Consider the following 27,275-nt stretch of genomic DNA (forward strand, 5'->3'; position numbering starts at 1 on the left):
GGGTGCGTACTTCAAGATACCCATTCATCGGTTCTTAAATAAATACCTCCACTTCTTCCCTTAGGATATGGTGTATCAATTCTAAACTCTGACTGCTCCCAAAGTATTCATACAGATATTAACACTGGTACCATCATGGGCGCATTAGCACGCAATGCATTTGTTGATGTACCTCCATGATAGCCTTATCCTCGCCGCCTCCATGAGGTACTTGCTACAGGATCAAGATTGACTTCTCTCGATTAAACACGATGGAACTTCAGTAAGGACAACTTTCCCTTGACTAACATGATGAAAGTTTAGTAAGGCCACGTATCATATCAGATAGTTCCTTGGACATCTGAACACTACAAATCTGAATACTTTAACATATGATCACTTAGTAAAGCAATACAGCATATAATGAAGTAATCTACAAGGCATGATATAAAGCAGGTTGCAAAAAGGGTGTTGTCTATACTAATAAAGTCTTGTTTACGATTAAAGTTCTCAACCAAACGTAAAAGAACAATCACTAATGTGTTCCAACTTGTGTGTGTCATGCCTGTTGTTGGTGTCTTTACAGAGTATCTCGAACACCAAAAATACCATCCAAAAGATTTTAAAAGATAATTAAGAATACAGCATAGTCCTTTGAGTAGGTAATACGATAAGGCACAAAAGCTGAACGGCCATTGAATCATAGACGTGGCCCCAAAACCTAAACCCCATGGTAATACCTTGGACCCATGCATTAGCTGTCTATCCCACCTGGCTAGTGAAGCAATTGGAGACCAGGAGCTGAAATGCTGTGCCATGACACTGGGTCCGTGCATTGACCCTAAATCACCGGGCTAACACCACAGGAACAAACACGGGGTCAACTCCATATCCCACTTGGCTACCGGGGGAGTGTGGGAACAGAGAGAGGGTCACAGGTCCAGCTCTGCGCATCACCATTGGGGAAAGGAAATGCAGGATCACAACATCTGTCTTGCTTGGCTACCGAGGTAGCTTGGGGTTCAGTTCCGACTCCGCACACCTGCCTTTGGGGGCTTGAAATGCTGGGGCTCCATCAACATTTCTGCTTTGCTATCAAGGTAGCCTGGAAACCAAACTGACCCAGGGTATTGGGTCCGGCACTGTGCATCAGCCTTAGGGGTGGGGGAGGCTAAGCACAGGACAGCTTGGCATCAATGAAGCAGAGGCTTGAGGCCATGACACAGGTTCACAGCCCTTGCCCTGTAAATTGGCCCCAGGAGGCCTAAATATGGAGCTGTACAAGCAGTCCTACTTGGTTACTGGGGTAGTCAGGCACCCAAGCCTGGCCCCGTGAGGCAGAAACTTAGGAGGCCGTGACGCTGGCCACGTACATCGACCTCAGAGGACCGAAACACAGGGCTGTGGCTCACTCCCGATCCCCTCCTAAGAAAGGCCGAGACAAAAGGGGCTCTTTCCTATGATTACAGGTGACATCCCCTCCATGACTTTTTCATCTTACTTTTTGAGTCGGAGAACGATGAGAAAGAAGAAAGTGCACATTTCTTCCTATTTCCTCCCCTCAGGCTCTGCAAGCAAGGGTGTTGAAGGCTAAGAAACCCAATCAATTATGCTGTCCACAAGAAGAACCACAGGTTACTCCAAGTGGAACCATAGCACTGTCATGGAGAGGGAAACTACACTTACTGGGGAGCAGTAGCACCAAACACCACCCAGGCACAAAGGCTAGGGGGAAGTGAAGGCAGAGGTGACCAAGTCCGGGAATGCATAAGATCCCCCCCCCCCACCTGCCAATGGGGGAACATTTCCTTTGACCCCAGGACCACTCTGGAGGGGTAACCTCCGAATATCTCAAACATTGACATGCCCTTCACTACTGGCATCATCAAGGAGACACTAGCCCTGTGGAGCCTACTTGAAATACCTAAGGAGGCTAGAACCTCTGTAGGTCACACTCGTTGTCAGTGGTAGCTCAAACAAAGAAGTCTCTCCATCCTCTGATCGGATGCAGCGAATAAAGGAAGAAACCCACACGCCACCAGAACCTGGAAATCCTCTAACATAGGTCCAAGAACTCCTTGCTCCTTTCACACACTCCCCAGGGACTGAGTGCATTAGTGTTGAAAACAGATGCATCCAATGAGGGGAAGGTAAAAGTAAACCTCTATTCCTCCCCCTCAATGCATATGCCTGCCACCACAAGGAGGCCACAACCTACACTCGGCACACGGGGTTAATCAAGAAATAAGCCCCTAGCAAGAGCAGAGTGACTGTGGATTGACAGCAGTTTAAAAAAATAAGGATCTACAGCAGTTAAAAAAAAGTAAAGTCCATCTTACCAGAGTAAAGCATCTTGCTTCACATTAGTGTAACAATCAAAATTCAATAGTTGGCTTAAGGAAGAATTGGTACATCCGTACACAAGGTGGTCAAAAACAAGTGGAGAGACTTTGACAGGTAAGTGGGCAGGGCACCTCGCCTTTGCTTACTACCTGTTGCTTAACTACTTGTTGAACAATTCAATGGTTGCCCAGCTTTCGTGCTGAAACATAATATTCCCTATCTAAAGGACGATGGTTTGTATTTGCATAGGAACGAATAAACAATCAATTGGAAGGAGGTAGCTTGTAGAAAATAGAGAAACAGTAATAACTATGTTTAGGGTGATGAAAATCTAATTTAAATATTTTTATCATAAGGTAAGAAATATAAAAATCAATTATAAATTAATGAAATCCTTACAGTGCTTCTACAATTTGTGGCTTAAAGTATAGATATCACACAAATTAATAACAAAAGAATAGCCACATAATCCCAGTACAATACAAAATAATGAATGGGTCTTCATTGTATTAAAACAAATACTTATGAATTCATTAGGCTAAGTAAGGAATTTGTTAATTACCTTATTAACCTTTTTAAGTAAGGAATTTAATTACCTTATTAACCTTTCACGTTTGTTAGAATAAGAAGTTTGTACAGTAAATGAATATCCTATATTAATAATCCTGGACTTCTATCAATCTTGTATGCAAACACTACCACTAAAATGTAAATTAAGGTACTGTACAATGCTGAGTAAAGAGATGTGTTAATTTATTATTTCTGCATCTATTGATGGTAAGTGAGAATGCTCTTAAGCCATGTGAAACCTAAAATATTATGGCCTTATTATAAAGTGAATTAATGCCATACAATACTGAGTAAAGAGATGTGGTGTTAATTTTCTTCATCTAATGATGGTAAGTGAGAATGCTCTTGAGCCATGTGTAACCTATAAAATTATGGTCCTAATACATGCTAGGGAAATTAAACCAAAGTAATGAATCGTGCATGGTAACTCACCTGAACAGGATTAGCTTCCACCTTCTGAGTTTCGAAGGTGTAAATAACCCACATAGTTAAATTGCAGATAAGAAGGAACGTGACGACTTGACGACCAGGCTTGGTTCTTTCATGTTCAGGCAAAGATACCTGGCGCCTCTGAGTATCCTTTATGAATACCATCTGTATTATCACCTGTTGAGCAAATTGTGTGTAATAATAAAAGGTCGATAGTATCAAAATTACAGTATATCTTCATCAGAAGAGATGCAAAAAAAAAAAAAAAAAAAAAGTATTACCTTAAAAGCTACTTGGCTTGCTCTTTAAAAGGTGTTTAGTACAAAGGATCTATGTCCTGCTAGCAACAGAATTTTTCTAAAGTCAATGACAGTATTAAAAATATTACAGTAAAGATCACATAAGTTTTTAAAATAAAAATGTGGGTTACAATGCTATATACTTTAAAAAAGGTAAACCTTGATTACCTGGAGAACAGAGAGGATACCAGTAACCATAACCAGTAAATTAGGTTCTTTGGTGTAGGCTGAGAGAGATCCAGCAACTGATGAAAACACAGCGTAGGCAAAGAGGCCAAATGCAGACACCATTAAAAGAATGTCGTCTAACTCCTCTTCTCGTTCACCATGGAATTTCAACTGGCGGACTCTAGGAATGTGAAAGTAAACATTAATATAAATTTCAATAGGTACCTTCAATTTATTATCAACAATAAAATTTCTTTCAACTGGCAAACTCTAGGAATGTGAAAGTAAATATTAATATAAATTTCAATAGGTACCCTCAATTTATTATCAACAATAAAATTTAAGAGAAAAAATTTAACCAAATTCAGGAATCCGTTAACTTTCTTTTTTGGACATGAAATTACAGAGTACAAACTGTTTATCATCTTACCTTACAAAACCTATGAATATTGCGATGATACTGAAGAACATTATTCCACAATGAGAACAATCAGCAAGGTAAATAGCCAGCATTCTGAGTTCATCTCTGTTTACTAGCACAAAGAAAAGTATGAGACAGATGAGTGATGCCACCAAGACTAAAAGGCCACAGAAAAGCCCCTTGCTAGCTCCAACACAATCGACTCGTGAATGACAACGGCGAGATGCAACAGATATTCCATCACCAGCAACCTCGGGATCATATACAAACCTGGAATGAACAATTTCACTTGGAAAAAAAGAAAAAAATACCAAACTTTAATTATGCCTTCCAAAATATCTTTTATAAGTTTACCTCTTCAAAATGAACAAAATACTGATGTTAGTATTTCTAGAATTATTTTAATGATTTAACATACAAGTAGTAATGATTTAAAACAAAATTGATTATTTATCAAGACCTATCACTCATATGAAGCCCACTTTCATGATCTTCAAATGTTAAAGACACTTTGGCCTTTTCCAGCAGATAGAAAATGTAGCCTACATGGATATAAAAGTACAAAGTAAGCCTTTGTCTTACTTTTTGTTTAATTGGAATGAAGAGAGGTTGAAATCAGTAAGAATGGGTGAAGAGAGCTTTTCATGATCAATATATTTGTCCTTGATAATCAATTTTGTCTTCTAGAAATTTGTAGTTTTCCCCCACAAATACTGCTTGTAACAGAAGGGAATCAAAGGGCAGGGCATTGTATGTATGATTTATAAACTAGGGAAAAATGCATATTTTTTTTTTGGAACTTATTGCAGCACCTTCTTTGTGTGCATTTTCTGTTCAATGGGTAGCTGAGAGGGGCCAAAATATCATTACTTACACTTATTGATTGTTAGTAGGATTAGTGGAAAAATTACTATCACATACCTTTTTTTTTTCTGAAAGTGACAATCAGATAACAGTCCTTTCTATTTCCATTACTTTACTTAATAATTATTTTTAGGAGGAGTCCTTTAATTTGACACTAATTTGGCTCATGCATTGAGAGAGAGAGAGAGAGAGAGAGAGAGAGAGAGAGAGAGAGAGAGAGAGTACTTAATAATTATTTTTAGGAGGAGTCCTTTAATTTGACACTAATTTGGCTCATGCATTGAGAGAGAGAGAGAGAGAGAGAGAGAGAGAGAGAGAGAGAGAGAGAGAGAGAGAGAGAGAGAGAGAGAGAGAGAGAGAGAGAGAGAGAGAGAGAGAGAGAGAGAGAGAGAGAGAGTGTGTGTGTGTGTGTGTCCATAGACCAAATTTAAAATATGGCATGCCTTACATATAAAAATACTAATTATCTTGATTCATCATTAAACACAAAGTCTTCAAACCTTTTGCTAGTACATATCCAAATAAATCATACATTGCGCACTAAAAATTACACCATTTCCATGATTAAATTTAGTAATAAAAGTGAAATTTTTATAATTAAATTCATTTCTAAACTTGCCTGATGTGCAAACTGCTTCTCTCTGAAAGCTGTTTAACTAAATTTTCCCCTAAACTAAAAAACAAAAAATCAAATTTTCTATCCTTTTAATATACTTATGACTAGTAAAGTACAGTAATGAGACCATCTAAAGATTTATTAATGGCATCCACTGATGACTTGTTCAAGCCACATATCCTTTTTCTATAAAGTCTGTGGTTGAATTTTGACTTGTCAGCAGCCCAAGTTGAAATATAGTAAAAACAAAACCATGACTTGCTGCAAACTTTTTTTTTCTTGATCTTCACAACTTTTTGCATGTGATGCCCCATATACAATACACTATATAAAGCCATGATTGCATTTTATAAGAGAGGGCTTGAGATGCTGAAGGGCCAAAAGCTGGTAATTTTTGTGTGCAGGATTTATAAAGAGCTTTTGAGGACTAAAATAGGAATGGAACCCAAGGTTCTAGCAAATACAGTGATTGGTAATAAAATGGTTGGGTTTCAAAGAGAAAGAGGTGATTGCCAATGTGTATGTAATAGTATAGCCAGACAGAGGAAATGAGAAAACATAAAAATGGCAAATACCTACTATTTACCCTGATAGTTTGCATCTCTAAAAATGCCTTCTATGACGGACTCGATAATGAAAACTAGAATAACGATTCGCCAAATTCCTCTATTGATACTACTGTACTTGTCCTCTTTAGTACCATAATCCATATGATTAAAAATTGTCGAAAGTTAAGCGACACCTCCAAAAACCTGCACTTTTAAAGCTTTCCGTATTAAATATAAATTATTGATAGTAATCAGCTATAAGAACTAAAACCAACAGTTAAGATGTAAAATGAAATCAACTATCACCTATTTAGTAAATAACAGGAAAAAAAGAAAATAACAAATTAAGATTAATGAACCTTTGACAATCTATCATTGGAAACACTGTTAAGCTACTGACAGCCCTTCAGAAATTCATTAAATGGCAAGTATTATGTTGTGTATCTACACTTCCAATCTGAATATGCATAAAGCTTTTAGTGCTCTTGCTTTTAGTGCTCTTTATAGAGTATATATAAAAAAAATGTAGTTTCCAAGACGTTCAAAACCCAAATGATGGGTTTTTGGTAAAAGAAAAAAATTTAATACTTTTAACTTGAATCTAAAGAATGAAACATACTTTACAGTAGTACATAACTGAAATTTCTACTCATGGCTGACTATAGGTAACACAGATCTTACTAGGACTGCTGGCATCTTTGATCACCTACTTTCCACAAGAGTTTTAACAGCTAAAATATGTGGTTTTAAGTATTGATTTTGTTTTAACCAGACCTTAAAATTTATGGAATGCACTTCATTACAGCATGTCAAATCTGATGAGGAAAGAAGTCCTATCAATGTGCTTAAGAAAGGTTTTTGATAATATACAATTTTATAATCTTTACAGCCTTCACCTATTTCCATGGACATTTCACGTACACATTTTACATACCTGGCTTTATCAATAAGAAGGATAAAGCTTCAACTAGTCCCTAGCTGATAGGAACCTATATAAATCTAATATAAAAATTATCTTACCAATGAAATGAAGCAATAGAACAATGGCTATTAAGAAAATCAACCCTCTAAATAAAAATCTGAATTTATATTACAGTACTTCACTTGTGCAAATGGTACTCACTTTAGTCAATTTTTAAATAAATTTTTCAGTTCAAGTATACTGTACTTACTATATTTGACTCATTTTTCCTGTTTTGGATGCCATTTTTTTTTTTTTTTAACTTTGAGTGTACTCATTTTTTATCAAGTATTACACAGATTTTGTTCCCTTACCTAATAATTACAGTAAAATATCAAGCAACATTAAGATTATATAATTCAACTAAAAGCATCTGCTTAACGTTGTTTTGAATTACTGTATATTTCTTACACATGTATTTCTGAATATTTAATGTTTGCACTGTATATGGTAAATAATTTTAAAAATAAAGGAATTTTACAGCAAATACTTTATCTCTGCACTCGGCATACCTTGCAAAATGTATCTCAAGCCTGCTAATCATTTCCTACAACGAGTTATAAATAATGTTTTGTCAATTAGAATAAATATAATGTACATCCCAAATATCTATGAAGCATAATACTGAACTGCAAATAATAATTACAGTATCAACCCCATCTTTAATATCCATTATCAGTGACTAACCCTACTATCTAATACATCAGTTTTATTTTTTGCTATTTTTCCTTCATAAAATATTTAATCATGAAATAGGGTAATTCTTTTTGAATCGCCATGTTAAGTGCAGTATTTATAACATGATGGCTGCATTGCTAATAAATTACAATTCTTCCTTGATCAGCTTCAACCTTCATTTGGAAGTTATATGTTAAACCATAAAGTGGCTTGTTATAGAGTGTGATTTTTTATACTGTAAAACCAGACTATAAATTTCAAAAACAAAATACAGCAGTGTTATCTACTAAAATGAACCAAAGTACTGTAAGTTACTATAGCCACTGTACTTTTATAAAACCATTACTAATTTCTATATTACGGAAGTTTGTGGAATGTAATTCTTTCATAAATCATCTCATACTTATTTTCTTTTTCATTTTGGGCTATTGCTGTTTGGCCCCATTAGAGTTTCCTGTCAAGGACAGGAAAGGAAAACTAGTGTTTATAAGAAAATCCTTGGGAGACACATTTTAACTACCTAGTCAAAACTGCCTTCTTATGAACTTGAGTAATAACTAAAATTACTTCCAAGCAAAATTTTTTCTGTAAGACAGTACTATAATTACCTTGGATTGCGACCAATGTGCTTCCACATTATGTAGAGAACTGAAGCTCCAATGAGGGAATACTCCACAATGAATGGATACAGGTATGGAGCAGAATCAGACACTATAGAGCCCATGATTTCAACACGTTCACAGGTACGATTCACAATGTCTTCCTCGGTCATAAGACCAGTAGTATCAGCTGAAAAATAAGTAATATTATAAAACATGTTAATTAATGATTCCCTAAGACAAACATATTTGTGCAGACTAAACTTCATCAATATTATCTCTAGCTGAAACATTAGTTACAATTAAGCATCATGAAAGCTCAGGATAGTATAAAACGTGCCCTGATTAATAATCACAGTACTGCTAAATGTAGCCGATTTTGGCATGCAATATAATAAAGAAAAAAAAAAAATGGGAGGTGGTTTTAACAATTATTCCTCTTTAGTCTAGATTTGGTAAAAGGCACATTATGAAAAAAGCTAAGTCATGCAACATACCCATGCTGCAGAAATAAAAAATAAAAACTGGTGTATTTTCTACAAAACATAAATGCTGTAATTACAGGGCTATACTGTTTACCAGTAGTGTACTATAAAGTTAATATGTTATACCTAAAGACACTTATGGGGTAATCCTTCATTCCAATATAAATCTGCAAGGGCATACATTTAATACATTACAAATCCTGTGTCATAATGGATTTTCAAACTATGAATAAGCAGGACTAGGGTGAAAAGGCCACATTAATTAACATGATGTTTGAAATAATACAGGCGCAAGCTGACAAGAATGCACTTTAGTCCTACGGGCCTACCCTGCTGCAAAGTTTCATTGATTTCCTGCATTTCAACGAATTCGTCCAGATTATAGAGGTACCTGTTGGGGGCCATAAGGCCACGGTTCGCCAATGCTCGACGAATACCCTCTGTCAGTAAGAAGAGAAAGAATCAAACCTATGTATCTATACCACAAGAATGGTTAGTCTAAGTGAAGGCTATTAGACACAAAACACACAAGGAGATTTTCTTTGCAATTAACAAAGCTCTCTAAGAAGGTTAAGAAACATTCTAAAATAAAAGTGTTTGTTCAAGCCTATAAACATTGTAGAATTAAATGTAGAATTATTTAGCAGATGAAAAAATATAAAATGTGGAAGTATATGTAGTGTGCGATGTTTAGCCCAAACTTTATCTGTCCTTGGTCCTTATTAACCCTTCGTTAAACTAGTTACATAACATTAAATTCCAAATAAATATCCATGTACTTAAGATAAATGTTGAACAGATTTAGCATTAGCAAGAAATAAGATATAGGTGTAGCAACTATTAATTGATTACTAGATATCTATTTAAATACTGCTACAACAACGAGAGCTGTTAATAATGAACTACGGTATAAGTACAGTAAAGCACTGCCAGCAAAGAATGTACAATAGATTAGTTTCAAGATCAGCATACCAGGTACAGTATTGAAAGTTAAGGACACTGAATCTGGTAATATTTTCCTTTAACTTAGTTTAAATTAGTAGTTTTTAATATTAACTTTTTTCTAGTTCTTTACCCAAACAAAATATTGAGTACCGTTGTCAGATATAAACTTTGTTTCATCACAACCCACTACTAACATTTTAAAATATTTGTGGTCTTTGATAAGCTTTTGTAAAAATAAAAAAAGATCACTAGTACAGTGTACTGAAGAATGGTATACATAACAATAAGATACAAAGGTAACTTTCAATCACCCACCTACTATATATCATTGGTTGTTTTATATATATATATATATATATATATATATATATATATATATATATATATATTATATATATATACTGTATATAAAACAAGCAATGATATATAGTAGGTAGGTGATTGATAGTTGCTTTTGTATCTTATTATGTATATCATTCTTCAGTATACTATATTAATGATCTTTATATATATATATATATATATATATATATATATATATATATATATATGCGTGTGTATATATATGTATGTATGTATGTATGTATATATATATATATATATATATATATATATGATGTCATATACACATAGATACATATATATTTATATATATATATATATATATATATATATATATATATATATATATATATATATATATATATATATATATATATATATATATATATACACAGTATATATACATACATACATATATATATATATATACACACACACATATATATATATATATACACACACACACGCACATACATATATATATATATATATATATATATATATATATATATATATATATATATATATATATACACACACATATATATATATACACACACACATACATATATATATATATATATATATATATATATATATATATATATATATATATATATATATATATATATATAGAACACAAGAAAGCACAGGAACATCTAATCCCCAAACCTAAGATCAAATTTGCTGCCAAATGCAGCCTGGATGCCAATACTGGAGGTGTAAGTCCATAATTTCATGGATGTCACTAATGTTTTTTTTACTTACAACTGTGATGTGGTAAAGTTTAAAATTATTAGGTTTTCTTTTCCACTCGAGGAGGAAAAAGATACTAACCATGTAGAATTTCCCATATACTGTATTTCAAGCTGAAAGGGAACCCTGGTCTAATTTATATTCATCTGATCTGTTAAAACAAGAACTATGGCAGCCTTGCATTCAGGCAGGTCACCCCACATAATTAATTGCCTTATATAAATGGTGATTCCCTGTGTTAGAGAAAGAAGGTATTTCATACCCAATAAGAGACCTGTAAATTTTTCTTTACATACAGAGTCGAACATTTTCTTTCAAAAAGAGTAACACTAGATCTTTGGGTGGATTCATTGAAAGTAAATACTATATTGTAATAGTTATTTATAGAGCCTATGTTTAACCGTATTTGCCTTTAAGGTTCTAGAAGGTACATGGTTGGCAGAGACTTCTTCATGGTATATTAAAAAAAAAAATTCTCATTAACATTTTTAAAGTTGTATGTAATGCAATACCTCACTTTGATGTTAGTTGAAGCCTAATTAAGAACTAACGAAATATTGTTGCTATTTAATTACCAGCCCTAATTATTTCTCACATAAAAGAGTTATTTACTGGTGTATGAGGGATATTACTGAAAAGATACAATATAGTAATGTATTCTTAAGGGTTGACTGAAGGTATGCACATAATGGTCACAAACAACAAAATGGCTGAAAATAAAATTTTCTTGCAGTGTGGTATGTAACATACTGTAACTCAAATAAAATTTTAGAAATAAACTGGAACTTACTTTGAGCTCAAGTAATAATTCTCTCATTTGAGTCGATATCTATTTCAATTGAATTGCCATTTCTATCAAAATCTTCCAGTCCCTCGGTTTTTTTTTCATTTCAATAAAATTACAATATATCATGCAAAAGAAAAATAAATGATAATAGCAATGGTATTTAAAGAAGAAGAAAAACAATTTAAATCACATCCATTTTTCCTTTGTATCTGAATTATGGACTGCATACAATTATATACCCGTTTCTTGAAAGAATTCTATAAAATCCTACCCTTTCATAAATTTCTCAAAACCTGACAAGGAACAACTGCAGTCATATCACAATTGTGAAGTAATTTTCAAAGTTTAAAGGCCGCTCATGAATGGCAGAGGCAAGGGACAGTGACAGTGCCCTATCGACCAGGACAATGCCCTAGAGACTGACCACATATACATATGATCAGTGCCCTAGAAATAAAATAAACAATTTACGCTGCTACACGGAAAGTTCATCAGTATGTAAATTCAAAACATTTGTCCAATTTCATTTATTCTGGTAATAGTATTAGGAAAATGTACCAAGGCAACAACCAAAAACTCATAAGTTGTAGAAGACTGGATAGCATCAAAGAGTACAATAAAGTACTGTAATTGCTTCCACAGGTGTGAAAGCAAGAGATACAATAAAAGTATTGACCAGGTAGTTGTCACTTACGAAAAGAAAACAAGTGTTAAAGTTTTGGGTTACTGGCAGACTCTTGACTAATATTTCAGATATACTGTATATAGGGAGGCAAAAATTTATATTTGCATTAAAATTAAACAGTATATATTTAATGCACTATATTTTACCAAAATAATTTCTTTCCCAATACTGTAGTGTAATTTGTATTTATTGTCTTTCTACATTTTTTTGTCTATCATGTGGAACTTGCATATAAAATATTTGTCTGTTCAAGCAAATCAACACTTCACTAACCTATTGATTACCTCCACCAGCAAAAGCAATGAAAAAAAGACTGAAACGTTTATACCTACCAAGAATCATATAGTCTTCACCCTTTTGTCCTTGTGATACCTTGAACTCGTTTATCTCTTTCAGACTCTCTCGCACAAGAGTTCTAACCCAGACACATAAGTTAGTTGCAACGATATGCATGAGACCAAAGCGAGCCAAGAATTTGAATTTATGGATGTTCAACTGTAAGAATAAAAAAATAATTCATTGCATTGTTAATATTCAGTTTTGTAACCATTCTTATTCTAAACATGATTTTATATCAAACTGCATTGGAACTTTTTATTCCCTTTCCTTCTACATACAAAATACCGTAATACTGTAATAATAACAGCTGTGATAAAGAGTAATGATGTAAGTTCATATATCATAATAAAAAAAGTCCTCTCAATTTAAAATGAAAATTCTAATAAAATTTCCTTCATCATAATTAGACCTCATTGTTTCCACATGTAAAAACAGAATTCGATCTGCAAGAGTCAGTAAGAATTTTCATTAAATGCTTGACAAAAATATCAATAAACAACTATGAGTCCAATACTGTACAGTACTCGGTTAATATACTTACTCTAGCATTCATGAAGATGAAGTACATCTGCATGAAGGTAAATACCAATTGTAACAAAGGATTTACTCCACGCAGGATCTGATAGCAAGGAGAAACTATTGGGATTTCAAAAAAGACACCAAACTCTAGTCCATTGTAGATCATGGTGCCCAAGCCAAATGCTGTAAAGGAGAAAACCATTTAATACTAACTCTATAATCTTGCTAAACTATAAACTTTCTTCAAAGAGGACTAGAGTCCTGAAACAATGTATATTAATTGATATCATGCATCGTTCTTCCTAGGAGGGGAACATCTAAAAGAATCCTTCTGATGACAAAATCCTAACAAGAATATATATAAAAAATAACAATAACATAATATAAAGATAATAGACACATAACTGCATGGAAAAAATGAAACACTTGAATCTTACCATGCTCTGTCTTTCATTTCAAAGGATAACCTTAGGACCACCATATGTGACCCAATTTTCCTTATTTCATTATATACCTATTACTGTACTTACAAAGCATTATGAACATTCACTCAAAGCAAAATATGAAGGAGAAAATTTTACAACTTTTGTTAAATGATCAATATTGTGGTTAATAGAACAAAAAAATACATTCTCAGAGAAAGTGTTGGTAATCCTACCAGTAAATTTTGTGGATTTTACACTTTGGATTAGGAACCACTGCCTTCCTTCTCTGATAACTGTTGGACCTTCTGAAGTACAGCCTGTAACATTTCTACACTGTCTTTATAGGGGTGCAGAAAGATCAGTTGTAAAGGGGAGTTCGTCAAAAAATACAGGACCCCCGAGTTGGCCAGAAAATACAGGACCATTTGTTTAGGAAATGAAAAATCTGCCCCCTACCAGCATATGGGGTTTGGCACTGTCACTAGCAGTATTTACCTTTTCCTGACTTCTAATAGTATCAACATGGCTGAATATCCTAGTTTTCAGACTGATCTTGGAAAAAAAGAATGGGGCCACCTCTGCAGTATTCCATCCACTTGGCTAGGAACACGCCACTTGAGAGGCACCAGATGTCGACTGCTGAAGAATGTAGTTTATTTGACCAGCATGCCCTTGCCATCAGAGAAAATTGGGTTTGTAGAGGAAACCAGCTCTACTATTTTTGCCAGTTTCTATGCTTCTAGAACCAGGCCCAGCAATGGGGTTGACATCAAGACTTGCTTCAGCTACAAACTTCCATTTTACATTTTCCCTCATCTTTACGAGAGAGGTGCCATGTGTGTGCTGTAACTTGGTTCTACAATCTGACATCATTTGGTTTAAAGTTTTAAGAACTCTCACATAGACTTTATTTCTACAATCTACTCATACCGCTCTGCCCACTGACGCATCTATGAGGGCATTTTGTGTAGGATCTGATTTACTAGGACATCTATGAAGGCATTTCTGGGTCGATCTGTGGCGCCGGGTGAAAAGAGTCCTTCTTATATATCTTTTCTGATAAAACCTTCCAATTATACCAGAGAAAGAAAAAAGCATGGAATGCTGAGGTTACTACCCTCGCGCGAGCACCTTTTGGGTGTCGTGTATAAAGCAAAGGCGCGTGAAAACCACTATTCACAGGTTGTCTTCCATTTAGTTAATTCCTTCGTCAAAGGGATGGGCCGATACAAAGGTCCTAGCCAACCACCACCGCCACGACGCGAGCGCCATCTGAACATCATCCTTCTTTTTGGAATACAAAGTGTTGAATTGTTTTGTTGTGCTCTCGGTCTTTTTTATCAATCGTGGATTTATTTTGTCATGTCCGAAGCTCCATCTTCACACTTTCCAATGTTAAGTACCATAGTTTGTTTTGACAGTATTTTATTGTACCGGGCTTTTGTTTTATATCCAGTATAGTCTGTTTTATTATTCCCGTCTGGCCTTTCATGGCGGCCATTGTTTGTTCACTGTTTGGGAATTCATCTTTGTCTGCCCGTTTAGTACTCTGTCACTTAGGTTCTTGGTTAAGTCCCTGGCCTTATGCCTTTAGAACCGTTATTATTTTTATTTTATTTTTTTTGTGTATTTATACTCATGGTACTTTTTGCTAGTAAGTCCAGCCTACGAACGAGATAGCGATTTAGCTTTGTATTTGTTTAGTACCCGCCCCTCCGAGGCGTTCGTCACTCGACTGTGCTATTTATTTTAAATTTTAGCAGATGCTATTCTTCGATCGTAGTGTTATATGGATGTACATTTTTATTTTATACCTTTATAATAGTGTTGCGTGATTTTTAGTCCTGTTTTTGTGTCCAAGAGAGCGAGAGATTGGGGTCCCCGTTTTCTGTTCGCAGTCACGAGTTACCCCTTTCTCTCGTTTTCTTTCTTAGCTCTGGTGGTTGAGCGGGTTTCCCGTTTTCCGTTTTGTGCGTTCAACGGGTTCTCCCTCCCTCACCTCTCCCCCTAGGGGTGGATGATAACTTACGAGTTATTTATTTTTCGTGACTTTTCAATTGTTAGCGTTATTTTGGTCCGTGTTTCGTCCTCTCCCCGTTACGGCTCGGGAGTAGTTTTTGAACGTTTTCCACTCCGCCTTGAGTTCTACTCCGGCTTGAGGGATTCTCAATGACTTTCGTTCTATTGTTATATTTATATATTGTTTACTGCATGGGACGGGCTTCATATTGTTTAGATACGACCCTCCGGTGGCCCTTACTGCGGTCTCAGGCCACGGCCATATCCACAATAGCCATTGTTATTACAATTGTGTTTTTATTCACAATAATTATTCAGGACCTTTCTTCTCCCTCCGGCCTCACCGGAGTTTGTAAATACGCTTTGCTATGATCTAAGCCTTAGTCTTTAGCTGCGGCTTGGCTTTTATATCTTCACAATTGAATTATTAGCCACAATTGAATTATTCAGGGTATCTCATTATCCTCCGGCGTCACCGGAGGTCGCCCATACACTTCACACTTATATTTGCCTTGCCTTTGGCTAAGACGGCATTATTCAGGACATCTCATTACGCTCCGGCTTCACCGGAGGTCGCCCATACACTTAACACTTATATTTGCCTTGCCTTTAGCTAAGGCTGGTGTTTATATTTATTTTAAGGGCATGTCACTGCTTCCCCGACCCTCGCAGGTCGGCAGATTGCTTTAAGTTATTTATCCTTATGTCATTAACAGACATTAGGTAAATTACAAATATACAAACATTTGGATATTATAGTGCCAACAATGGTTTTGGGCGAATAGCGATTTAAACGTTTGCGATTTAGTCTGTTAGTTTGTACTCGCCCCAGGAAGGCTCGATTTAGACTATATCCTTATTTATTGGTTACGTTGTCGTTATTCTTCGTTCTTGGTTATTACAATGACTAAAAATGAAAAAGATAAAGGAAAAAAAATAAAAAAAAAAAAAATAAAAATAAAATAAAAGCAATCAGTTTTTTACTTTCCTTATATTATTGTGTGATGTTAGCTTTTATTATGTAACCTTGTGAGCTGATCCCAGCCTGTGAATAGGATCGCTAACCAAAGTTCAAGGAACATCCAGACTTATGTCCCCTTTGTGTTACAGAAGGTTCGCCTGCATGGTTCCCATCAGGATGATGATGATTCTCTCTGGCCTGCAAGAGAGGCTCTCCGCCCTTGGGTATCGAGGTTGGGAAGGAATGCTCCATCTAGAGGTCCCTATCTCCTCGGAGTGTCCTCTCTAAGGTTGGACGACGACCCCATGGTCGGGCAGGTAGGTGGGGATGAGTTTTGAGCCTTCAGCTTTGCAATTACCTACGTCACCGACCTAGGACCATTAAAGGATCCTGATGTTCATGTTACCCTGCATAAACTGTGACGGCTAAAAGCAACACATTCTAGGGAAAACCAAGGGGCTATGACGCAGCTCTAAGGTATGGTGGTGAGTCAGTGCCGTTCAGGAACTCGGATATAGGTGGTACCATAAATCTGGAGGGCATAGATGTCCTCCCTCTGGGGGACCTAGATTTTACTCCCAGGTACTAGAATTCCCATTCAACGGATTCGTTCGATTGAAAGAGATTGCCTTGGTTAGCTTAGACAAGGTACCGAAGGTAACGGTATTATTTCCTAAAGGGCAGGCCCGATCTGTGTGGACCAGGATGTTGTCAGACTGGGGGGGGGGGTACGATAATTCCAGGCTCTGCCCTTCCAGTTCGACCTACACGTTTGTTGGTCTGATCGGGTCAGTTGTGGGAAGTACGTTCTGTCTGAGACCTCTATCAGACAGGAATCGATAGTCGGTTTCCCACTCGTCATCACAGCCTTCCTCTGGTTCGACGCTTTTGTATCTGACTCCCCATCATCAGGTGGTCTACCTCACTGATTCCCCAGGTACACAGCCCAACTCCGTTGGGATGTTTTGCCTGCATACAGCCCTAGATCCGAACCCTCAGGCTCCTTTCATGGACACCAGAGAGGAAGCTACAGGAGTAGAAGACAGTCCCGCCATCAAGGCGGACCTAGGAAAAAGGGGGCTCGGAGAAGGGAAGGACCTATATTCACTCCCTCACAACGCGGTGGTCCCGGTAGAGGGAAGACTTTACCACTTTCGTGACCATTGGACTCGGTCTGTGGGATCATAGCATAGTCTCTAACGGTTTGAGATGAAAATGGCCTCAAGGTCCTCCTCCTCCGCCAGTGACCTTCTCCCAGAAATCCACTCCCGTCCTGAAAGAGTACACCACAGGGTTACTCAAGAAAAAGCAATCAAACGACTATCTCTCAGGTACGGACCTTACTTCCCCGTGGGACCGTCACCACCTCTGTCGATCTTACCGACCGCTATTAGCTTGCGCCTATAGCTCGAAACTTCTCTTCTTATCTGGGTTTCCACCTAAGCAGGAAAGCCTTTGTGTTCAAGACATGCCCTTCGGCCTCAACATTGATCCCAGGATATTCACGAAACTGGGAGAGGCAGTGTTAGAACAACTCAGGAACCAAGAGATACAGATCATTGCTTATCTGGCCGGTTGGCTCATTTGGGCCCGGCCGGCCATAGAAGGCAACAGAGCTACGAAGGAATTACTTCAATTGCTCGACAACCTGTGATTTCGGGTCAATCTCCAAAAGTCTCGCCTGCGACCATCAGGCCACTTAGAATGGTTAGCCATTCAGTGGGACCTTTCGAAGCACACGTTGTCTCTCCCTTCCAAAAGTAAGAGGAATAGGTTCCAAGATCAAGAATTTCTCAAGCACAAACAGGTGTCCAAAGAGCCTAGAAAGTATCCTCGGCCTTTTCCAATTCACTTCAGTAGCAGATCTCCTAATAAAAGCCAAACTCAAGACATCAATCGATTTTGGAGAAAGAGAGCTACAGTACCTATAAGAAGACAAGGTCTCGAAGATCCCCTCTGTCTGGAAAATGAGACTACGCCCATGGTCCGAACCGAAGAACCTCTCCAAAGCGGTTCCTCTACAATTCCCACCTCCACAAGTGACATTCCATTCAGCCGTGTCTCTAAGTGGATGGGGGGATTTCTCCGAACATCAGATGTTTCAGGTTCTTGGTCACTAGCCATGAAACAGTCCCATATCAATGTTCTCGAAGCCATGGCAGTGTTCTTGACCCTGAAGAGAGAGACTCCTCCGAGGTCGACCCACATCAGAGTAGTGTCAGACAGCACAGACGAGGTACACTACGGAAACAGGGGAGGATCCAAGTCACCCAACCTGAATCAGATCCTGGTCACTTTCTTCACCTGGGCAACAGAAAAGAACTGGTTCCTGTCAGCACCTCACCTAGCGGGAGGCCAGGATGTGAGAACGGGCTCACTATCCAGGACGAGTCCCCTGGAGTCAGAATTTCATTCCGGTGGATACTCAGGCTCGTTCCAGGCATCCAGGTAGATCTATTCACATCTCAGATCAATCACAAACTTCCTTGTTATGTGACCCCAATCCTGGACCCTCGGGCTCATGCCATGGACGCATTACCCCGGGATTGGAACCATTAGAGGAAGATTTCCCTATCTCTCCCAGTGAATCTTCTAAAAACTTTTACACCGACTGCGCTCCTTCCGGGGCGCAGTGGCTTTAGTACCACCTCACTGCCCAAGAACAGTTGGTTTCCTCTCCTCCTCGAGTGGAAACTCCGTCCCATCCGGATCCCGTTCCTCAAACTGACCCGAGTATTCCAAACTCACTGTGTCAGATTACTCAAGGATGGCCAAAACCCTAACTTTGTGGACTACAGGAAGTTGGCAGCTCGTAGAGACGCGAACATTGAACCGGAAAACGATTTCTTCATCGAATCAGACAAAAGGGACTCGACAATTCGCCAATATGATTCGGCCGTTAACCCCCAAAATAGGTGGTCCCCTTGGAAAGTTATTCCTCTTCTCCAAGATACTTCTCTATGTCCGGTTACCACTCTCAGGGCCTTTTTAGCCACGACTGCTACCCGATCGTCTGGCCCCTTGTTTATCAGAGAACAAGGAGGTACCATTCCCATACGTGGTATTAGGCTATAGATCCTATACTTCATTTAACAAGCCAATCCGGGATCATTTCCCCCAGAAGATGGACTTTGATGACCTTATAAAGTTCACGGGTTGGGAATCTCCTATGGTCTTCAAACGCCACTATCTAATGAACTTACAGGCTCTTAAATACCCAACAGTTGCAGCTGGGAGCCTTATCTCTCCCCAGTGATCTTTTGTTCTTCCTTTCATCCAGCTCTTTTCTTCTCCCTCCTACCCGCCACTCGCACCACGACGCCGCTTCCTTGGTGGTTCGTTAGCCCTAAGTTTATTACATATTAGGTTATGTTTGTAACTATTATTGATTACCGTTGTTATAGGGTTGGGATATTCTTAGCCATGTCAGTTTTGTAGCATGTTTCCTCTGATACTCGGAGGCTTCCCTGTTATCATGTTTGTTTACCTTAATTATTTATGATTTTCTTTACATGGTGTTGTTTCTCTCCCCTCATTAAATTAGTTGTTATTGTTGGGCTTGGAAGGCATTCTCTGGTACATTTTCACCCGGCGCCACAGATCGACCCTGAAAAGGGATTTTGACGAAGGAAAAATCTATTTCTGGGGAGAGACCTGTGGCGCCCGGTGAAACCCTTCCCCTTTATTTTACACGATCCCACCCTTTCCTTTCCAAGCCGTCATGACCATTACAGAAGGATGTTGTTCAGATGGCGCTCGCGTCGTGGCGGTGGTGGTTGGCTAGGACCTTTGTATCGGCCCATCCCTTTGACGAAGGAATTAACTAAATGGAAGACAACCTGTGAATAGTGGTTTTCACGCGCCTTTGCTTTATACACGACACCCAAAAGGTGCTCGCGCGAGGGTAGTAACCTCAGCATTCCATGCTTTTTTCTTTCTCTGGTATAATTGGAAGGTTTTATCAGAAAAGATATATAAGAAGGACTCTTTTCACCGGGCGCCACAGGTCTCTCCCCAGAAATAGATTTTTCCTTCGTCAAAATCCCTTTTTGTGTCAAGTCCATCACTGGACTGGGTAGGTCATCAGATTTGTCAGTAGTACAGTACCTGTTCAGCAATTTGAGTAAGTTAATAAGTGTCGTGGTGGCTTATGTGGTAACGTCCCTGACTGATGATCGCCCTACCTGGGATTCAAGTCCAGCTCAAACTTGTTAGTTCCTTTGTTGGCTGCAACCTCACCATCCTTGTGAGCTAATGAGGAGGGGGGGGGTTTGGAGGAGCCTATAGGTCTATCTGCTTTGTCATCACCAGCCATTGCCTGGCCCTCCTTGGTCCTACCTTAGGTGGAGTGGGCTTGGGTGCTGATCATATGTATATATGGTCAGTCTCTAGGGAATTTTCCGGCTTGATAGGGGACTGTCACTGTCCCTTGCCTCTGCCATTCATGAGCAGCCTTTAAACCTATAAAGTGTCTTATCGCTTGGTTGCAAGTACAATAAACTTGTCTGCAGTCCTCATGCTGAATGTCAATTTTTTCACAGAAAATTTCTCTATGAATTTGTTATTGCAATGTAAAGAAAAAAAGACTAGTGTGCTTTTTACCTCTGTACTGGCAGTAAATTTCGACCAAATTGCTCAAGGAATTTGATAAATGCCTTAAGAAAAAATATTTGTTTTCTTATTCAAGAACTAGGTTTTTCCATTTATTTGGTAATTATGCACTTCTTGGTTGAGAGTGAACCTTATAAGCTTTGTGTTTCTTCATGAAAAGCCAATCTCTCACTCTCCTTAATGCAGCAAAAAGCTGACTATGGATTTCTTGACTTTTAATAAAAAAAAATATTAGGACATTAGAGCTCCCAATCTGAACATGTAACAGGTATATCTGATAACCTTACAATTGCAGATAGCCCAATCACTGCAATGGAGTCATAAATAGTTTTATCTAAACAATCTACAAATTCAAGCAATTTCTTCAAAAGAGGCTCCTCATACTTCTTAGTTATGGAAACTAAAGAACGCTTGGTTATGGAAACTAAAGAACAATACAGTATATGACTCCTACAATGGAGTTGATCTCTTATTCTCCCAAGAGTATCTAACCGAGATTATTCCCAGTGAGGAACAAAACTAATCTACAACCAGGTACTGCAGTACTGTACTTGGGTAGTTTGTCAAACCTAAGATCTGTGTAAGAGAAGGCAACGTTGCTGCATCCATCTACAACTTGAATACCTGATCAGACCTTAGATTAGAATTTGCTGGAACAGCTGAAACAATTGGAGAGGAAGAAATCATGTTCTTTTTATACAGAACTGATTTTATCTTAGCTTGCATTGGGGGAGAAAGAAATGGGTTAAAGATCAATCAAGGAGTAGAAACCTGAGAGGTTATATCTTAAATATTGATAGGATGACTAGACTTGAAGAACACCTCTGGGCAGAGCTATTCTTGAATGTATTCTTAAGCTTTTTCAAGTTTGTTCTTCCACACCTATGCCTTCATCTTCTGCTGTTCCAACTCGATATTCTTTCATGGGATGATTTCATTTCAGGGTCTTCTTGGTTATTTGGTTCTTCCAGTAGAACAGTATTCATCATGAATAGTTCTCTTGGCCCTTGCAGGCAACCTTAGTGACACATATGACCACCCTTTTCCTATCGGAGCAGGTTAACTAGGAACTCCTAGATCCAGAGACTTGGGGTCTTAATTTTTCAGAAGGGATATCAATTACTTCTTATTTCACTGCCTCCTCTATCATAGCCTCCAATCCCCTTTTCATCCAATGCCAACGATCCAGCCAAGACATCTGCACTTTCTTCAGATTCAGAAACATCCGAAAAAAGAGGCAATTGAGGAAGTGTTTTCACCATCCATAGGTTTTCATAATCATCTATTCCTAGTGCTGAAATTGCTGGGAGGATGGAGACCAGTTTTGAACATTTCCCAGATTAAAATAATTCACATACATTTATATCTCTTGTTCCAACACATCCCACCATCATTGCAGTGGTCTTTCATTATGCACACTTTGTCTCGGCACACTGTCACTGTGAGTGTGGATGAAATATTTAAAATAAACACAAGCTTTAAAAAACTTGTGTTACATACCTTACTATCTTGTACAAAAAACTGTCAAACAAAAACCCGGAACACCAAATAACAACACAAAATAAGAGCTGCACAAGCTGGTTAAGATGGTAGCACCTACAAGAAGAGAATGACCAACTAGAACCTGGGCAGGAATGTGTCCAGCCAAGATGACACCTAGGAAGGTGGCAGCCTATTAAGGCTGGGGAGTGGTAGGGAAGGGAGCATATTATACCCATAGTGATGGCTTAGATTTTATACTTTGAATTAAGGGATTAAAACTGTATCTTCCAGAAGATGAACAACAATGAACTTCAAGAAAATTCATTGAAATAATTATCTTCCTGTGGTTCTTGAGGCACCATAGGGAGCTCTCAGTTGGCACAATTAAAATGCTACAGAAACAAAGCTAAAGCCTATTCGTATGCATACAGTATAGGCTTAGATCTATCTATCTGTTTTAAGATTAAAATAGTCATTCGGTCCTTGGTTGTGGTATTAAACTTTTGAGAGGTTTAAATTAGGAACCTATTTGTAGGATTGGTTTCAAAGAGTTCACAACTAAAATTCTTTATTATTGTTCTCACTTAAGCTATGAGATTAGGCAAATTACAAGCTCTGTTGGATTGCATACTTTCATCTGATGGGGAAGTGAACTCCTTATCACCTGAGTTTAGATGTCAATTTTGGAGATAATGGGTTGTGCAGTCTCTCAAGGACTTTCCTCTAAAATGCTAAATGGGGAATCCAACACGACATAAATTACCCAAGAAAAATTGTCTCCCCTGCTCTAGGGCTATTGTTGAATAGTCAGATCCCTGGTCAGAGGAGGTGGACAGTCTATGAAAGGGATCCGATACCCTGAATGGAGGACTTCTACCGTACAAGGGCCAGCCCCTCAGTCCTGCCACATTTGCCAAGAGCTTTGTAGGCATTCCCCATTTATGGTAAATTGGGGGACATGCCCTCTCTAGTGTGAGCTTCTACAACCTCGCCCTTTTTGACCGGAGGAATGTCCTCTCCGATGAAAGGTGGGTCTAGGATTCTACCTCCCAGATAGTTGTGCATCCATTGAAGGGAGAAGTCATCTCTGTTGAGAGATTGGCCTAAAAGGTGAGTTCTTGGGTTGTTTCTGTGGAGTGGGCAACCTCGGTGTCACTGCTCTGCTTAACATAGGGCTTTGACCCAACCGATCTACCTTTTCAACCGCTTTCGCCACATCTGAGGACAGGAAAAGGGAGAGGGAGTTGACTAGATCCGAGTTCCTTAGAACTAAAGTGTCTCTAGGGGGACAGCTGCCTAAAAAATCTGGCTAAGACAGCGTCGTGCTTCTTAAGAACATGATTTCCCCAAAGGAAAATGTTATGAAGAAGGAGGACCTCTATGGCTTTAGCACCAGATCTATATAGCTTCTTGAACTGTTTACAAACATGTTTATTCTTTAGGTTCTGTGACACTGTAAAGTGAGAGTGCACTTAAGACCAGTGGTCTAGCTACGAGGAGTTTTGGATACCTGACATAGCTGCTACCTCCATGTTAGCTAGTTCAAGTCCCGAAATCTTGGTGGGGAGATTAGACAGTTTTTCTGAAGGTACTGATGGGACTAGATTAGCCACATCATCATCAATGGGAAGATGACTCTGAAATGCGCCATAGTGAACGTAAAAATGACTCTGGTCTGACAGAGGTAATGGTGGAGGATTCGAAGATCTGCTTGCCTTCAGCAAGTTTTCTGCCGCAGAGAATTGAGTATTCAGAAACTCAAGCGTATGCATAGTCTGATTTGAAAGTGCCACGTCAAACCTAAGTCTGGGGCTTTGAGACTCCGGAAAGGTTGCGTTGATAGCACACCGTCTGTTAGTGGTCTGAGCGAGGGAAGGCTCATCCAAACTCCTCAAATGGCAGATGAGGCTCATAATCTTGATAGTGTGGCTTCAGTACTAGATACAGGAGGCCTCAAGCCGGGTACACCAGCTGAGTTCATACTCGCGTGCACAAGGAGGCTCTTTGGAGAGTCAACAATAGTAATAATGTTAAGATTTGGTTGTTCCGTTTCAACGGCTGTAGAGCTTTTAACTCTCCCTTGAATATCTTTCCTTTTTCTTGAGTCATTTCAATTGTAACAGGAAAGGAAGGCAGAGAAAAAGCAGGATGAATCCAGCTCACTCCCGTTGTAAGAACGTTCAAGTCTAGCACCTGAGTGTAAAGCGGAGGTATTGAAGTTTCTCTCAGAGCTCGACTTACAAGGCGAGAAAGAGTTCTCAACATACTGCCATTTTGAACGGCTATGGCAAAGACCACGTCTACGTCTACGTCGTCTGCTGCCCCTCATCTGTGTTAGATGGGAGGAGTGATCTTTGGGAGGGGGGGAACTTTCTGCAATCCTTATCCACATTCTGTACCCACAAAGAATTAAAGTACTGTATCTGAAAAAGAATGACGTCCCGTAGAACATATACAGTGGAACCTCTACACACGAACGTATCTACATCCGAATTTTCCAACATCCGAAGTAAAATTCGAGCAAATTTTTGACTCTACACCCGAATTTTATTTCGACACACGAAGTAGCAATTTTCTTTGTACCGGTTGTATCCGAATTTTTCGACACGCGAAGTACAATTCGAACACGTTCCTACTCTACACCCGAATTTTTTTTTCGACACCCGAAGTAAACAATACTCGTATGCGTAGTCGGTGCTCATAGCGCCTGATGTGTTTTTTATTTCCGCCAATAGAAGGCAGCACTTCAACCTCGGAGGGACCCTCAATTAGCGTGGCTTGGGTCAGTCCTCTGTTCTCGTTGGCTTTATGTGGTTGTGCCCTGTGCGTTCTGCTATTAATTGTGTTTTAATCGTGATTTTTTACATTCATCCTTTTACGGTATTTTACGAAAATCATGGGTCCTAAAAGGCTTAGTTTCGCAAGTGGTAGTGGTAGTGGTGAGAAAAGGAATAAGGGAATGCTTTCTTTAGAAGTAAAGCAAGGAATTATTGAAAAGCATGAGCGTGGCGTCCGTATGAGTGAACTTGCAATAAGTTCCGCGCAAATAAAAGAGGTGTTAGGAAAATATCAAGACGTGGTCGACTTCATCGACAAATACCATCCAAAGAAATTGCAGGTTTGTCGTGTAGCTGCGCAGTTTGATGATGTTTCCCTAACTTATTTTTGAAACATTCTGAAAAGCTGTACCAAGCAACTTTCTATCGATAGCTTCTTTAAAAAAACTACGAAGCGAACTCGTGATGAAGAGGAAGGAAGTGGTTCAAAGAAAACAGCAAAGAGTGAAGAGAAAAAAATTCAATCAATTTTAAGTGTAGAGAGTGAAAGTGATTAAAATTAATCATCAAAAAGAAAAAAAGAAAATGTAAAAAAAAAATATAAATTATAAAAAAAAAAGCTAAGTTATGTTAAAGTTCACTTAGTGTAAGTTAGAATAAGTTACGGTAGTGTACGTTTATCGTAGTTAACCTCTCTACCTCCTCGCCGCCCGTCCGTCTCCTCTCTGCGTAGCAAGACTAACAACACCTGCGCTGGAGTTTCTAAGGTAAAGTGACGCTAAAAACCCGTTTCTTATTTATCATTTTTTGCTAATTCTTCTTATTTACATGTCTATTCTTCTTATTTACATGTCTATTCTTCTTATTTACATGTCTATTATCTAATTTAGTGTTCATTATTCTCATGGGAAAATTATGTGTAGTAGTTTATTAAGAAGTTATCATAGGTTTTTGGGCTCAACCACGGATTAATCCTATTTCAATGTATTCTTATGGGAAAATTCGTTTCAACAACCGAACATTTTCTACATCCGAAGTTGGTTCTGGAACGGATTAAATTCGTATGTAGAGGTTCCACTGTATTATCATCATCATGAACGCCAGGCTCAGCGCTACTGTGTGGTTTGTTATCAGTGTAAGTCACAGGATTCTTATTAGCTAAGGGAAAGTTTTTAACTTGTTGCTTTCTAGAAGAAAGTTTACAAAACACCGGGAAAACTCTGAAACAATGTGGGTCGGAGTTCTACCAAGCCCTCTAGAATACGGGATGTGTGTGTGTGTGTTATATAATCATATTAACTCTAGCATCACTATGATGGGGAGGAATGCTCTCATGTCAAAATGGTGGTGTGTTTAATGACGTCATGATGTTTAGGGGTGGTGACAACTTGTTTGGACCTGCTCAAGCTGCAGAGGAGTTGCCCCACCAGCTGACAAGGTGGCACGTACAGTGACATATTATGTTTAGACATAGCAGCACGTCAGACATGTCAAGCTGAACGTTCGGCCTAGCTGTAATAATATTAGCTGAAAATCTAGGTAAACCAGGATTTGTTACATGCAACTTCACAGCAATGATGGACTTAGGAGAGGCCTGTTTAGAGCATGTAAGCATTGCTTGATCTTTTGGGGGGCGGGAGATGACAAGTCTACTGATTCATCCTGGG

At 38.2% G+C, this 27,275-nt stretch overlaps 1 protein-coding gene across 15 annotated transcripts in view; it reads right to left on the reverse strand.

The window, feature by feature from the left end:
• OtopLa (Otopetrin-like a) overlaps positions 1–27,275 on the reverse strand; it is an 810,925-nt gene that overhangs the window by 5,939 nt on the left and 777,711 nt on the right. For 14 of the 15 annotated variants that reach the window (XM_068363667.1, XM_068363664.1, XM_068363662.1 and 11 more), the window contains 7 exons: positions 13,356–13,516; positions 12,808–12,970; positions 9,290–9,400; positions 8,485–8,665; positions 4,219–4,479; positions 3,789–3,969; positions 3,325–3,498 (listed from right to left, as the gene is read on the reverse strand). In XM_068363667.1, coding sequence (XP_068219768.1) covers positions 3,325–3,498; positions 3,789–3,969; positions 4,219–4,479; positions 8,485–8,665; positions 9,290–9,400; positions 12,808–12,970; positions 13,356–13,516 — 1,232 coding nt within the window. The remainder of the gene's footprint in view (positions 1–3,324; positions 3,499–3,788; positions 3,970–4,218; positions 4,480–8,484; positions 8,666–9,289; positions 9,401–12,807; positions 12,971–13,355; positions 13,517–27,275) is intronic. The other variant, XM_068363668.1, reaches the window with a different exon arrangement.

Source organism: Palaemon carinicauda, chromosome 40, assembly GCF_036898095.1.
Source record: "Palaemon carinicauda isolate YSFRI2023 chromosome 40, ASM3689809v2, whole genome shotgun sequence".
Classification (NCBI taxonomy): Eukaryota; Metazoa; Arthropoda; class Malacostraca; order Decapoda; family Palaemonidae; genus Palaemon; species Palaemon carinicauda.